Genomic DNA, 15,761 nt, shown 5'->3' with positions numbered 1-15,761 from the left:
AAAGCTAATAATTACTCAACTATCTAATAAAATTGAGTGAGACAGCGACTTAATTAACAGAGTTTCTCTTTCATGGCCTATCTCACACCGTAATACCTGAAACTGGATGATGAGCTAAACTTTTATAACCTCAAGGGTCAATAATTTCATCCATATTCGTTGATCCAGTCTTCAATAAAATAACTATTGATCATGATAGCTACAAATTGAAATTTCAATGATTCTTATAATTATGGTTGTCACAATCTCAATCTGGATCTTACAATCTTATGATTTTACGATTCTATCTGTCCAAAACAGTCGAAATATTTTAAGGATCTTTGTGATTGTTCAGGATCGGTAGGATCGAATGATTTTGACGATCTCAAACGACCTTGGTTTCTTGTAATTTTCTTGAACTTGACAGCGGGCTTAGTTGAACCCAAATAAATAATAAAAATTTTAATAGACCAAGTTTTTCTACTCTAATGTAGAGAGAGTGTTAGTTAATAAAAAATATCTCAATAGAGTATCACGTTTTGAGGTTTTTAGCCTCTTTAAATGATGCTTACAAATGAATGTAGTAATGTATGGTAATTATATCAGTGAATGTATAATTTATGTTATTATTTAACATACTAATGTGTGTGTGTGTGTGTGTTTTTTTTCTCAAATAACGTAGGATTTTACAATCTACAATCCAATCCTATGATCCACGATCCCACCTAGTTCTCACAATTCTACGTAGGATTCCGATTTTGACAAACTCGCTTATAATCTAGGTGAATTATTTTTTCTTATATAATCTTAAACAATTTTAAATTGTAGAATTGAAAAACTAGACTTTTTAGGTAAGCTATTTTGAGCCCATTTCATCACTATACTATAGTAGTTGACCACTGCATGCAAGAAAGTTACGTCTGTGAATATACATTAAAATATAAAATACAATACATGAGTAGTATGGATCCAATGTGCACATGAGGGCAGAAAAATTATGATTATTTTACTATAAACCCTGATATTTGGCAATAAAATGAAGTACGATGTTATTTTAATTAAGTAAAATGGCAGTTTATTATAAAAAGAAGAAGAAATAAACTAAGTTTTTAGGGTGACGTTAAAAGAATTGAAACATTTGAGAGATTTGATATTTTGAAGTACCGAATTACTTGCAATTCAGTTGCTAAATGATGATGCGTGAATCGTCAGTCCTGTAGGTTCGTTCAGATGGTGTCGAATACTCGTCACTATCCCTGCAAACGTAGAACAAATGTTCTCCTAAGGTGGTCACTGGTGTGGTACCTACCACAATGTCTCCAATGCTAAAGTTAGTGTATAGAAACTTTTTGAGAGAGACGAGAAAGTTCTAAATATCAGAGATATCTGTCTAAGAGTATTTTCGGGGTGAATATTTTGTACCTTGTTTGCCTTTGATCAGTGTGTATATATAGGTTCATAGTTTCTAACTGTTGGGGCCTTAATTGTGGCTTTAGTGCTCTTTCCATAACACTCCAGGGCTTATTAACGCGGGCTTTAATGTTCCTCCAACGGTCTGACAACTAATTGGTAACCGTCCGAAGCATTGAATCCCCTTATTAATAATTCACCTGCTTTCTTCCATGTTGTGCCAAGGTGGACGAGTATATTTGATGAGGCTGTCCAGGAAAGGAGAGTTTGTCGGTCCCATCAGCTGCCCCTCAAGTTCTGTGGTTTTCGTGGCGTGTCATGACAATCACCAGAAGATGAAAGGTTTTTTGCCCAAACATGGCTCTTAGGGTATCGTTCCGCATTTAATGCATAGTGGCGGTGCCACACGCATCATGGCCACATGGCGTGTTCTATCCGGTGGAGTTAATGCCCCCACTTGTGTGACTCTTGGGTTTCCGGCTGAATTTCAGTTTTTTGTGCCTAGCTTTTTAAACTTCCTCTCTTTCTTCTTGCCTCTTCACTTTTTCCAACTCTTTCTCAATCATTGCTCTGTGCTCCTTCTTCTCTAGTCCACTCATTTTCTTTGAGCTTTTGCATTATGCGGTTGCTTCCTTTGAGGTATGTCTCTCTTTTCCTTTTTCCTTTACTTTTTATGGTGTAGATAGATTGTGTTGGCTTCTGATTTCCTTTTTTTATTTTGGCTTTTAGGATTATCCTCCCTCTCTTTTTTTTTTTTTTTTTTTTGGTTTCCATGGTTAGTAGCTCTGAGGTTTGGATAGCTTGCCCCCTCAATTTCATTCCTTTTTGCACGTTTGGGGGGATCTTTAGGTGTTTTCCCATATCTTGAAAACTTTGTCTCTAAGGGTAGTAGTCTAAGCGTTGTATTGGTTGATTTGCTCCCCTTGCTCCATCAGTCAATTGATTGGTTTGAGGGTTTAGTAAGGGAGCGAGGGGCAATTTCTGAGGTGAGATCCAATGAGCTCGAGACAGGGTTGACGTCTAGCGACGATCTTGCGGAGGTGGAGAGGGATACTGCAGTCTCCGTCCCTCGGGACGTTAGGGCTTTCTTTGCCCTTAGGGAGGAATGTAGCCTAGATGTTGAGATTCTCTCCAGGTTTAGCAATAGGTTTCAATTTCCTAAGAGGGTTAGGGTTCGTCTTCCTTGAAAAGAGGAACGAGCTTGTCATTTTTTGCCCAAGAATGTGTGCTTCTACAAGGCTGCCTTCCTGAGTGAGCTGAGATTCCCCGTCCACCCCTTCATCATGGAGCTTTTAAACCACTTCAAAATCGCTCCTAGGCAACTTATGCCAAACTCTTGGAGGATAGTGGTTAGCTGTATGGAGATATGGCTGGCCACCATTGAGGAGATATGATCAGGGTTGAAGAGCTCACCCACTTGTATCATCTGAAAGAATCCAAGGAATACGGGTACTACGAGCTAGTGCCTTAGGTTAGGGAAGCTAGGATCGTTAGAGGCCTACCCTCGTCGTTTCGCTACTGGAAGTCTTGGTTCTTTTTTGTCTCTGGGATGAGTGGGAGACCCCCTCTAGTGAAGTTTGGGAAGACGTCCCTAGGCTGCTTCGTCAATGGAGAACCTTAAGTCTAGGTGCGTCGTCTCTTCGCCAGTCCTTCGTCATTATTATTTATTATCTTTTTTTTTTTTGGCGCGCATTTCGTCATTATTAACTTTCTTTGCTTGTTGTCTTGTGCACAGTTAAGAGACGACCAAAACTTAAGAGCAGATACAAGCAGCGTGTTGAAGTAGCCATCGAGTATGAGAGAACAATTGAAGACTTTGACGATCTAGTTGACTCTCGGACTTTAGCTCTTCACTGCTTTGGTCCAGAGCCCTCCACTTTTGTCGTACGAACTATTGAAACTGAGGAGAAAAAGAGTAAGTATTTGTTTAAATTCGTCATTGCTACTCCTTTTCCTTTTCTTTTTTTTTTTTAACAAGTGTTTTGTTGCAGGGATGAGGACCAAATTTAACCAGGGGATGTATGCGAAGATGAGGGGCAAGAAGAACGAACCCCTCTCTAGCCTCGGGAAGAGGGAGGTGCGGGTAGTGGAGAAGGGCATCTCCGTCACTCCTCCTACCCCCGTCATTGAACCCTCAAGGACGGCCTCCCCGGCTACCTTAGTAGAAGAAATTACTCCTATTCGGAGGAAACCCCGTGTGGAGGACAAGGGGAAGGACATGGCCGATTCTAGTTCATCCACTAGTTTTGATGATGCTGGCCTTGCACTGGCGAGGGCACAGGAGTCTTTTTCTGCTGAGGAGTTGAGGGTCTTCTTGGGTATGCCTTTTCACGAGTTTGTGGGTCATCACATCCACAAACTCAACCAGGTATGTACTTATGCAATTTTACCCCTTTCTTTTTCTTTCTCTTTTTGCATTGTCCTGGATTTTGGATTTCCTTCTCAGGTGCTGGGGGAGAGTTTTCACATTACTTTTGAGTATCTTTCTCATGAAGCCAAGATTGTGTCGGCAGTGTCCAAGGTGGAGGCTTTGGAGGAAAGCCAACACCGTCAAGGAGAAGGCCAAGGCTTTGGGAGATGACCTCAGAGCGGAGAGGCAGCTCACCCTGAAGAAAAATGAGCAACTCTAGGCTATGAAGGAGAAGGTGAATACCATTGCTGCCAAGGCCATCAAGGCTTTTCAGTAAAATGAGGAGAACAACATTGTACTCTTCAACTGGTACTACAAGGGCTTTGAGCTCCTTCGTCAGTACCTAGTTAAACAGCCCTCTGGAGTAGACCTAGAGAATCTGGACATAGAGGTGGTTGACCAAGAGATGGCAGTGGATGAGGCCTCCTAATCCAATGCTCTTGCTGAAGATGCTCTTGGGGATGCTCCTTAGCCCCCACAAGATGGTGATGATACGACCACTGCTTGAACCTGCCTTTTTTTTTGGGTGCCTAGTGTGTTTTGGGCTTTTTTATTCTACTTTCAAAACAATATTTTCATTTTCATTTAAGAACAATATTGCCTAGTTTTTATGAGCTTTTAATCATAATATTGAAACAATGCTAGTTGCCCATTGTTTTTGGGCCTTCAATTATATCAGTAATTTTGTACTTACTCGTTTTCGTTCCTGCCTTGCATGATACTTAGTGACTGCATGTGGTCTCTATTTGCTTCATCTTTCTGCGTCAGTAACTTACATTGTTGTTACTTAGTTCAAATTTTCGTTGTGACCCCTGCTTATTGAAGGGGTCTTGATCTGTCGGTAACTTACATCCGTTGAGGCGGAATTTTGCTACTTAGCCAATACCCATTGAATGGATTTTTTCATTCTTTGGCTACGTCAGTAACTTACATCTATCTAGGCGGAATCTTATTACATGACCAATTTTTTGTAAATGACACCCATTAAAGGGATTTTGTCATTCTTTGGTTTCGTCAGTAACTTACATCCATCTAGGCGGAATCTTATTACATGGCCAATTTTTTGTGACTTACACCCATTAAAGGGACTTTGTCATTCTTTGGTTTCGTCAGTAACTTATATCCGTCTAGGCGAAATCTTATTACATGGCCAATTTTTTGTGACTTACACCCATTAAAGGGATTTTGTTATTCTTTGGTTTCATCAGTAACTTACATCTGTCGAGATGGAACCTTGTTACTTGGCCAATTTTTTGTGACTGACACCCATTAGAGGGATTTTGTCATTCTTTGTCTTCGTTAGTAACTTACAACCGTCGAGGCGGAATCTTGTTACATGGCCAATTTTTATTTTTACGCGTATCACATTGGCTGAACAGTTCTTTTATTGCTTTATTTCAAACATGAATACATTTGTTGGTTACATCTACTGATGATACTGTTTCAAATGCTCAATATTCCATGGTCGCGGCAGTTTCCTCCCATCTAACGTCTCCAGGTGATAGCTGCCTTGCCTAGAGTAAGGGGTGACTCTGTAGGGTCCTTCCCAGGTTGGACCGAGCTTCCCCTGAGTTGGGTTCTTGGTGGTAGGCGTGACTTTGAGTAGGATGAGGTCTCCGATATTAAGTCGTCTGAGTTTCACCCTTCTATTGTAGTACTCGGACATCTTCTGTTTATACTTCGCCATCTTGTGAGATGCACCGTCTCTAGATTTGTCTAAGCAATTCAAGTTGGCTCTCAGTTGATCATCATTGCTGCCTTCGTGGAAAGCTTCTCTTCTCAAGCTGGTGATTCCTACTTTGACTAGAATTACTGCTTCGGTGCCATAGGTGAAATTGAGAAGGGGTCTCTCCTGTTGGGGTTCTTGTTGTAGCCCTGTACACCCACGGAATGTATTTGTTTGGATTCAAAAGGAAAATGAATTCAAATGTTTGTTTGTTTCTAGAAAGTATTTTCCTACATTTGGCTACAATGTAAACCATTTTCATGGAAATCAGTCAAAAAATTACCTATAATACAATTGAGCATCTCAAAAATACCTATACACATCATATATGCACATCCATTACTTCCAATCACAAAAAATATTAACATATGTACATCCAAGTTTCACATTCCCAATTACAAAGGTAGCTACATACAAAAAACAGAAAATCAACGGTTCTTTTTTTTTTTTTTTCATTCACCCAAGTTTAGATGTACCATTTTATTGAGCTCATCATTGGGTAGGACTTGAGATGCCACTGTGTTAAGCAATCTTGCATTCAACTTTGCAATCTTCATTGCATGGTTTCGCTTCTCAATTGCGATATCCAATTGATATTTCAATAAATCGTATTTAACATCTCCTATGCAGTAGGGGCTCTCTTCACTTGAAGGAGTTCTGGAACTTGAGCTAGAAGGAGTAGAATATGTACTAGATGAAGAATCCTGTTGCACATTCCCACCATCAATTTGCCAAAACTTCATAAAAGCCACTTCTGCATCCATTTTATACTTAAACGCCTTGTGATCTGCACCAGAATATTGATGAACATGGGCATGGGCTTCTTCCCATGTGTCATACACACTAGACACACGACCAACAAAAACAATGTATGTCTTAACTTTAAGTGGTCATTAGGATAAACAATTTAAAAACCGAAATTGGCATACAAATTTAGCATTATGACATACATTTTTAGCATATGAAATTATTTGACATACCATTCAATCAAGTGTGTAAGGAAGAAGATGTATAAATCCAAAAAACTTCATGCAATACAAGACAGTGTAGACCCATTCAACCATCATCTCAGCAAAGTCTCCACAATAATTGTTGTTAAACCATCCAAATTCACATAAATGTTGAGCCCAATTCAAGAACATAGCTAAATTCAGTTTACCAAAATATTCATAAGTTGCCATAACCCTTTACAAACACTTATTGCAAATAACATTATGCACATAAATTTTGACGTCAAATAAATATATACCTAACTATAAATATATTTATATATATACTTACCGGCGCGTGGAGATCGTGGGTCTGAGGTATGGGTTTGAGGTCACGGTGGTTTGAGCAGATCGTGGGTGGGGATGGCAATTTAGATCCGACCCGCGGATACCCAGTCCGGCCCGACCCTAATGGCCCGGATTTTACCTAGCCCGATAAAGAATAGGGTCGGGTATGGGTTTTTTTTTATTTAAAAAAACCCAAATCAGGTCCGAGTTTTTTCAGAAAACCCGAAACCCGACTCAAAACTCAGCCTAGATATTACCCGGTTATGTGAGATTACTAAAAACCCCCTTATATATATATCATTGTAATTTGTAAACCCTAAGTCATTACTCACTAACCCAATACCCAATCCAGCCGCCTCTCATTCCCATTTCAATTCATGCCTCAGTCAATGCCTCATCACTCCCTCACGCCTCAGTCAGTGCCTCATCACTCCCTCACGCCTCAGTCAGTGCCTCATCACTCCCTCACTCAGTCAATGCCTCATCACACCCTCACGCCTTAGTGCCTCAGCACGCAACCACGCCTCGGCCAAGCTCAGTAGCTCACAGAAACAAATCAAAGTTTCTCTCTTAAAATCTCTAGAAATCAAGCTCAGTAGTCACCACAAGCCGCCGCCGCCGTGAGCCACCATATGAGGTAGCTCCGTCTCTTTCTCTCACTCAATAGCTAGTCCCAAGTTGAGCCTCCATGGCTAAACCTAAGCACTCTTCCCTCTATCTCTAGATCTAAAACCGAAGGCCGAAGACCTCAAGCTCTCTCTCTCTGATCTCCAACTTAGGGCCAAGACTCTCTTCTCTCTTCATTTCTATTTTTATCTTATTTTTTATATTTATTTTTTAATTGATCCGAAATCTCCTCCGTTGGTTTGGTTATTTCTGGTTTTAAGGATTGAAAAATGAGATTTTTTATTTTTATTATTATTTGGGTGTGGCTGTGGAGATTTGAAAAGAAGGAATTTTTGGAATTGGTTGTTTGGTCATGGGTTTGATGTTGAGTTTGGGGCTTGTTTCAAAAAACAGGGCCCGGGGGGACCCGGAGGGGCGGGTCTGGGCCTTGTAAAAAAAATCCTTTAAATAATCAGGCCAGGTCTAGATCGCGGGTCGGGTCTGGGTATGCAAAAACCTGGCCCGAACCCGACCCCGACCCGTTGCCATTCCTAATCGTGGGTATTTTAGCTGGGTGAATCAGGTATGACACATGGCTGCTTGATCTGGGCATGATAATCGAAGGTGGGCTTGAGCAAGATGGGGGAGCTGATCGTGGGTTGAGGTCAAGATGAAAAGCCAAGGAAGACAAGAGAAAAGAAATGAAGAAAATCATATAGAGTACTTACTGGTGCGTGGAGAGTGTTGAGGCAGCGCGATTTGACCGAATTCAGGTTGGGTGGTCGGAGATGGTGGCTTTCCGTTAGAGCTCTCTTGCTTGCTCGCTCTCTTTCACTCACTCTCTCTCTCTCTCTCTCGAAATTTTCAGCCCGTAAAACTAAGTTTGAAGGTAAATCGCGTGTGTAATTGATTTTCGAGTCTGGGGGCCAAATTTTACAATCAATGAAATGGTTTTCAGTTTGATCAAATTTTATGTGTGCAACCAAACACACACCAGGGTGTAAAATATTTTTCCAGATCCATTTTCAGCCGAAACAAACATAGCCTAACTGAAAATTTTTAATTTTTTCACGGAGATGTCAATTATGATTATCAAGATTTAAAACCCACCGCCTTAATTATCAAATTATTATTATAAAAAAATTCATCAATTTTCAAATTTCGAATGCTATAAACCTAAAGGTAATTCAGAATCTGATTGTGCAAGATCCGAAATCACTTAGGCACTATTTTAAAATTTTGAATGCTATACCTTACTTTGAGCATCGAATCCCATGGCAATCAAAATTTTGAAATTTCGCACAATCCAGTTATGCAACAACCAAATCCCAACCTTCACGCCCCCCCCCCCCTAGCCTTTGAAAAAAAATTCCCTAATATATATACTAGCATAAAAAATATACTTTTTGCTTTAAAATTAATATACTTGGCCCCCCTCTCCCCAAAAATTTACAAGCTGACCCATGAAACCAAAAATAAAAAACATTATCAAATCATTTCTTGTCTGGTTATCTCAAGAATATCAAGAAAAACATTTAGCTAAACATTTGGATAATTTACAAATCCGGACAACAAGGTAAATATACAAAACAATTCACATATTTAAATAAAAAAAATTATTTGGACATGGTCTAAGTAAAAAACAATTATAACAAAAAAATTATAAATCACAGCAAAACAAATCACAAAAACCCAATAATCTTTACCCAATTTCTACCTCTCATTTGAGAGCTCTTTGTCCCTCTCAAATAACTCCACCCCATAGTCACAGAAACCACTCCACCCCTTGGGAAAATTTTTATTATTTACATAGTTGAAGACTCAAAGTTTTCATTCATTATCATGTGATTGTTTAGCAGATTCCTTTTTTTACTAATTTTTCAAAATGGCAATTTTTAAAAGGAAAAGATCTCACATCTTTATGCTACCTCAACCTTAACCAAATAATTATAAAAAATATCCTTAACCAAGACACCAATAATTGTCTCCCCCTTTTTTTCATTGAATATTAGTGCATGAAATTGATTAACCATTATTTTAGTTGTTTTATTAAAGTAGTACTAGACATGGATTTGAACTTTTAACTATAGTTTTTGTATTTTTTTTTTTAGAATCTTTTATATATTGCATTATGAAGTTATTAGGTATAGAATTATGTGAAAAGAATAAATACATGTTTTAAAAAAATTATAATGTGGATAGAATAAAGAATTGGTCTAACCTCAGTCAGACCTTGAAAATATCAAGATGTACCAATTGACTTACAAAACTTTTGATTATAAATATTTATTATTGATTTTTAAAAAATGAAAAATACAAAAAAAAAATTATGCTATTAATGCATCATTGTCAACCTTTAATATTAATATTTCAACTTTTTAAAAATTTTGAGCAAAGAACTTTGGCTCCCCCTAAGTTTAAATCCTAGCTCCATTCCTGTTTATAAATGCACAATGGTATCGATAAATCTGGAAGTTTTATAAGAAGTACAATAGTAATTTGGATTTATTTAAAAGAAAGGGACAAGAAGAAAAAAGTGGAAGTTCAGGGTTGTGGGGTAGTGGGTTTGTAATTATGCGAGAGTGTCCTGACTGAGTTCTATGTTGGGAAATAGTTTGGGGTCTCTCAGTTCTCTGGAATGCTTTGGACTGACCAAAAAAATTCATTCCATTTAAGGAAAATCCATCATACCCTTTGAAACCCACACACTGTCGGGAACATGCAAACCATCAGGTTTTGGGTAAAGCATCCAATGACCTAACTCATATATCATTGACATGGAAACCGTGGTAGTCACAGTAAAAGGTAATCACAGACATATACCAATGATAGAGATTTCTTATACGTATCTGTATCTCTATGTACCTTTTCATTTTCATTTTCTGTGTATGTACTAACTATCACAGAGATACTAAAAAGATGCAAATGTAATTCTATGAAATCTTTGTTGGCTTAGAAGTTAGAAGTTAGAACAATGCACTGTTCTGAAGGCAGAATCATATATACATATATATAGAGGGAGAGAGACTTTTTAGTATTATTATTTTCATCATGCTATTTAAATTTAAATTTTCACTTAGACTTGCAAGTAAGAGAATGAAACAACGACACAATTATAACACAATTTAATGTTATAAAACTTTAAAAAAAAAAAAAAAAAAAAGCAACTAGATTGTTTGTTGGCAAGCGGGAGTAGAATTCTCTCCATCTTACTTGAATGAGATAACCCGTTTCACAGTTAAGAAATTATTTTTGTTGTTAAGAAATCAAAGTTAAGATTTGTAGATAACATACTATTGAATACATCTTTAAATTTATAATATTTAACTCTCACACTATAAATAAGCAAAACAGTGACCGAGTTAGAATATTTTTTAATATATCTTTAAGATTTTAATATTTAACTCTAAATACACTATGAATAAGCAAGACAATGACCAAGTTGGAATTTTTACTTGGTGGTATAAATTTTTTTAGAGTTAGAGCATTAGCATTGGATGTGTTAAAATATTTCTCAAAAAAATAAAAATAAACAAAAGGATGTGTTAAAATACTCTCAATAACTCTCTCTCTCTCTCTCTCTCTCTCTCTCTCTCTCTCTCTCTCTCTCTCTCTCTCTCTCTCTCTCTCTCTCTCATTGATATTGATTGTGATATGGGTTTTGATGATCTCATCCATTGAATTCATTTTTCTTTATATTTTCGTGGGATTTTTGGGTTTGAAATACAGTTGCAGTGGAGTAGTGGTGGGTTGTGGGGTGGTGGCAGGTGATTTTATTTTTGGCCATTTTATTGGGTGATGTACTAAAGTAAGAAATGATCTGTTGGGTGAATTATGAAATTGTGTAGTATTAAAGTAGCACAAATAAGATTTTGGTGTGCTAAATCACTATTTTTAAGCACACCAATGCTAATACTCTTGGTAACTTATTTGAATGAAAAGTGTTATATTCACAACATTTCTCCAACATTTTCACAACAAATTATACGTGGTATGTTGTTATTGGTTATAATTTAAACTTACCACTAAAATGACTTTTTTGTCTACCAATAATAACCTATAATAATTTGCTATTAATTATTATTTGTTGTGAAAATGTTGTTGAGAACTTGAGATATCATTTCTCCATATGAATAATAACCTATATTTATAAGTTGCATTGTATAAGTTGTGTTTTAGTGACAATGGAATGGAACAAGTTGATTCAACTCTATTTATTTATGGATAAAGTTTAGCTACAAAATAGGTTGTAGCCTAAAACAACCTTACTTAATAAGATAAAGATTACTACATATTTTGAAAATCTAACCATTGAATTACATGCTCTTTACACTTTTAATACATAAGTCAAATTTTGTATCAATTAGATATTATTTATTATATGATCTATAAGCTTATATTTTATGCATAATTTTAAATTACAAAAACTTGCAATTTAAATAATTTATTGATGACATAGCTATTTATCTTTAATTTTTTAGAAATTTTGCAAGCATGGAGGATATAAGAAGAAGATGTAATCTAATGGTGGATTTATCAAAATTTACTTTCTTTAATAAGATATTGAGTAAGGTTAAGACTATAATCAATTTTGTACATAAATTTTGTCCTTTATTTATAATACAAATATGAAATTAGTAAATATGATTTTAATTACGTAGGAGAGTCAAAACCTTTTTAAAGTTTTTTTGTTAAATAGAGATATAATTTATAGAAAAATCACAGAAATAATAAATAAAACTTTTTTATCCCTTTTTATTGTTTCACTTGAGAATACTATGGAAGGAAGGTGATGCCGCACTAAAGCAAGAAAATTAATAATTAATTAAAAAAAGAAACAGAAGTGAAGTGGCATTATGGGCTTTATACTTTATAGCATAATAAAGATATTGTTGGAACTTGGAACTTGATTCCAAAAATTATATGCTTTCGTCATTGCAAGAATGCAAAACGTAAGATGAAAGTGCATGGAGGACTTCCCAGAAGGTTACGAAATTCAAAATCTTCTTCAGAAGAATCTAGCTACTCGTATTCTAGAACCTGGACTCCAATATATTTTTTAGGAACATCACGCACATGCTAATTAAGGAATCTCATATTGATTAGATGTTTGCATGGTTATGGGATTAGTATAATTTGTTCGGCACCTTCATTTAATAGCTTTTCGGGCTGGTTGTAATTTATCAAGATTAAAAAATTCATTAGTTAAAAACGACTATGATTATCTTATATGAACTTTCTTATCACATAATATTGGCATTTAAAATTTAAAAAATAAAGTGCACTTTTTTTTTTGTATAATTTAATACTTACAACAGAACTAGGAAATATCAACCAGTTGGAGTTTGCGTATTCACATTAAATTTACCAAATCATCAAGTGGCGAAAGTGAAATGGGAAACTAGATTTGGATAGTATATATTTATTAAGGTGAAATGAGAAATCATATTTGACGGGCGCAATTAGTTGACTGGTAAAGTGATACTCTATATTTTTTATTCGGACATTCACTGTAGTTTTGAATACCATATCCATGTTTCATCATGCAATCTTTCGGCTTATATGACAACATATCTTCTTGTCTAGCAACCATGGTGCTGACAACCCAGTTTATAAATGAATTTTTGTTCTAATTATCATCATCATCTTCTTCTTAGTCATCCTCTATCAGTCACACATTTCAAGAGTCAGAAAAAATAACAATTTGGTATCCCCTGTTACAAAATCGACTGAGAGAACTTCCATTGAAACAGTTTTACTAGTTAGTTTTTTAATTAAACCAACCGTTTATGTAGTTATGTAACAGTTAACCTAACAAGTTCCACATACCAACGACATTAACTGGAGCAAAGAAGAAACCCCTCCCCCTAAAAAAAAAGAAAAAAACCATTCTCTCTCTCTCTCTCTCTCATATAAACAGTAAAACGTGAGATAATATTAAATCAAAAAACATAAAACTGAGTCACAACATTTCAAAGAGAATAATACATTATGATTAAGCAGCTAGCAACTATTTCTCTCAGTCATAAGAAATGAGGATTAAGTACATATATTTCAGGAAATGGTTGAGATAAATATATGCTATAAAATAGGAAATACATGCCAAACATTAGAACTACGTTGTTGATCATGTCCAACAATATTGGTAATACATCTCCCTTTTAATTTAGTCCTACTCAGATGATAAATTGGTGCAATTAACCAAAACGAAGATTTTGAAAAAGCTCATCTAATTAGAGTAACCCAATCGAAGTTCCAAATCTAAATCCTCCTTTGAGTCACCAAGGACACCAATTTCCAAGTCTAACCTGATAATCTTAGACTTCTTCAAAATCTTGCACTTGTCTTCTTGCTTGAAACGATCCAATGATTTTTCATTCTTCATATTAGTCAAATCCATGCTTTTTTGACTCAAAGAATCAAAGAGGTTACCAACTAAACCCCATTTTTTCACTTCACCAGCTGCAGAAGCTGAAGATGGTGTAGTGAATGGAGAAAGAGAGGGAGAAATCAAAGATGGTAAAGAGGAAGCAAATGGGGTGAGCCTAGTTGAAGTAGAGGATAATGATGATGATGATGAAAACTTAGGGTTAGGGTTAGATTTAAAGTTAAGGTTGAGCATAGGGTACTGACCGTCTCTTGGGGGTGACGACTGTCTCAGCCTAGCTCTGTCTCTTCTATGAACATTCATATGGCCACCAAGAGCTTGAGCAGATCTGAATTCCCTCTTGCAGAAGCTACATATGTAAGATTTTGGAGGCCATGAAAACCCATTAACATAATCATCTCCATAGCTTTGGATATCACTGTTCAGTGAATCTTTAGGCATGTTTTTGTTGTTGTCGTTGTTGTTGTTGTTGTTGCAGTATTTAATGGCTTTAGTGCCAATAATTTGGTCTTTCAAGCTGTTGCTCAAGTTGTTCCTTTCCATGGTTGCTTTTGATTGAGTCAGGCCTAGCAAGATCAAAAAGACAATAACAGTCTCGCTCATATCAAATCAATTAGAAAAGAGAACATCTCCTTCAAAAGTTGAGAGAGAGAGAGAGAGAGAGAGAGAGAGAGAGAGAGAGAGAGTTTATAAAAGAAAAGTAACTGACCTAGAGGAAAACGGTGAGGGCAGAGAGTTGTGTTCTTAATTTTTTAGAGAGTACTGGTTAAAGCTTGCACAGAGCCCATAAAAATCCTATATGTTTGGTCAATACTCACTACTACTAACCATATTTGGTACCTCGGCTTGCCAGTGTTATGCCTTTTTGCCAAATCGAGAACAGAACTAGTGGATATCCTCTACTTAGTTGACTATTTGTGTGTTTGTTTAGCGGTTCTAAACAAAATGAAGGGTTAAGACCAGATGGGCTGGTCTCTATGAGCTAAGCTAGGTCTTGATCATACGTTGCGACTGGATAGGGTATAAAAATAGGAGAGAGAAATTAAGTTCGTGATTTTCTTCAGCCAATTTTTATTCACGATCTTTTGAGCACAAAATTCTTATTCTTTGATGGGTGTTGATTATTGTTTCATATCCAATAGTGTACAATATTTTTTTTTTTTCATTGGGTTAAAGAAAATAGGATAAAAAAGGACGATAAGTATAGTCACCTGAATGTTGACTATAAAGTGTACATTTTTTTGTCATATCCGCACCCTTTAGTGTCATGTACAAAACGGTAATCAATACCTGGTGTGCAACATTTTACGTCCAAGATTGTAAAACAATAAATAGTCTTCTTAAATTGTCATTCGTTTGGACATGGTTCGGATTTACTCACATCTTGACCATTAACAATGCTGTGTCACCTACTCGGTTTGGTCATAGCAATTAAGGCTAACTCGGCGAATGACCTATGCAAAGAAGAAACTTAGTAGAGATAATGATGATCTCAGCATGAGGAATCAATAAATTCACAAGCAAATCATGCTCTGAGATTAGTGTCAACTTATTTATCAACTATTGTAATTGATTTTTTTTTTTTTTTGATAATTTATAAAAAAAAAATTACTATAATGAAACATGTGTCAATACTAGGAAAGGCTAAGTATTCTCAAAAATAGTATTAATATACTATTAGATTATTCATGATATAATTCTTATCATGCATCGAGTACCCTTTGATAATATGTACTCATAAAAAGCAAGATAATCTTAACGAAAATGTTAAAAAAAATATTGAAAATTTTACTATAAAATATATATTCATAAACTAATATGTCAATTAACGAGATTGAATCACACTTTTTTTTTTTTTTTTTTTTTTGTATTTTAAGTTGACATTTGATTAGTTTGTAAGATGTACGTGGAAAATGTTTTTATACTCCCAACACATCTCATGCTCGAAAGAGTTCACTACTCTTC

General features: G+C 36.0%; 1 protein-coding gene across 1 annotated transcript; it reads right to left on the bottom strand.

Moving 5' to 3' along the window:
• Positions 1–13,445: 13,445 nt before the first annotated feature.
• Positions 13,446–14,913, bottom strand: LOC142626445 (transcriptional regulator SUPERMAN-like). Its single transcript, XM_075800265.1, has 2 exons — positions 14,506–14,913; positions 13,446–14,362 (listed from the first exon to the last, which is right to left on the bottom strand). The coding sequence occupies exon 2, from the start codon at positions 14,337–14,339 to the stop codon at positions 13,638–13,640; it is 702 nt and encodes a 233-aa protein (XP_075656380.1). The 5' UTR covers positions 14,340–14,362; positions 14,506–14,913; the 3' UTR covers positions 13,446–13,637.
• Positions 14,914–15,761: the final 848 nt, after the last annotated feature.

Source organism: Castanea sativa, chromosome 2, assembly GCF_040712315.1.
Source record: "Castanea sativa cultivar Marrone di Chiusa Pesio chromosome 2, ASM4071231v1".
In the NCBI taxonomy this organism is placed as follows: Eukaryota; Viridiplantae; Streptophyta; class Magnoliopsida; order Fagales; family Fagaceae; genus Castanea; species Castanea sativa.
Note: the sequence above shows the minus strand (reverse complement) of the source record. Positions and strands in the feature narration are given on the sequence as shown.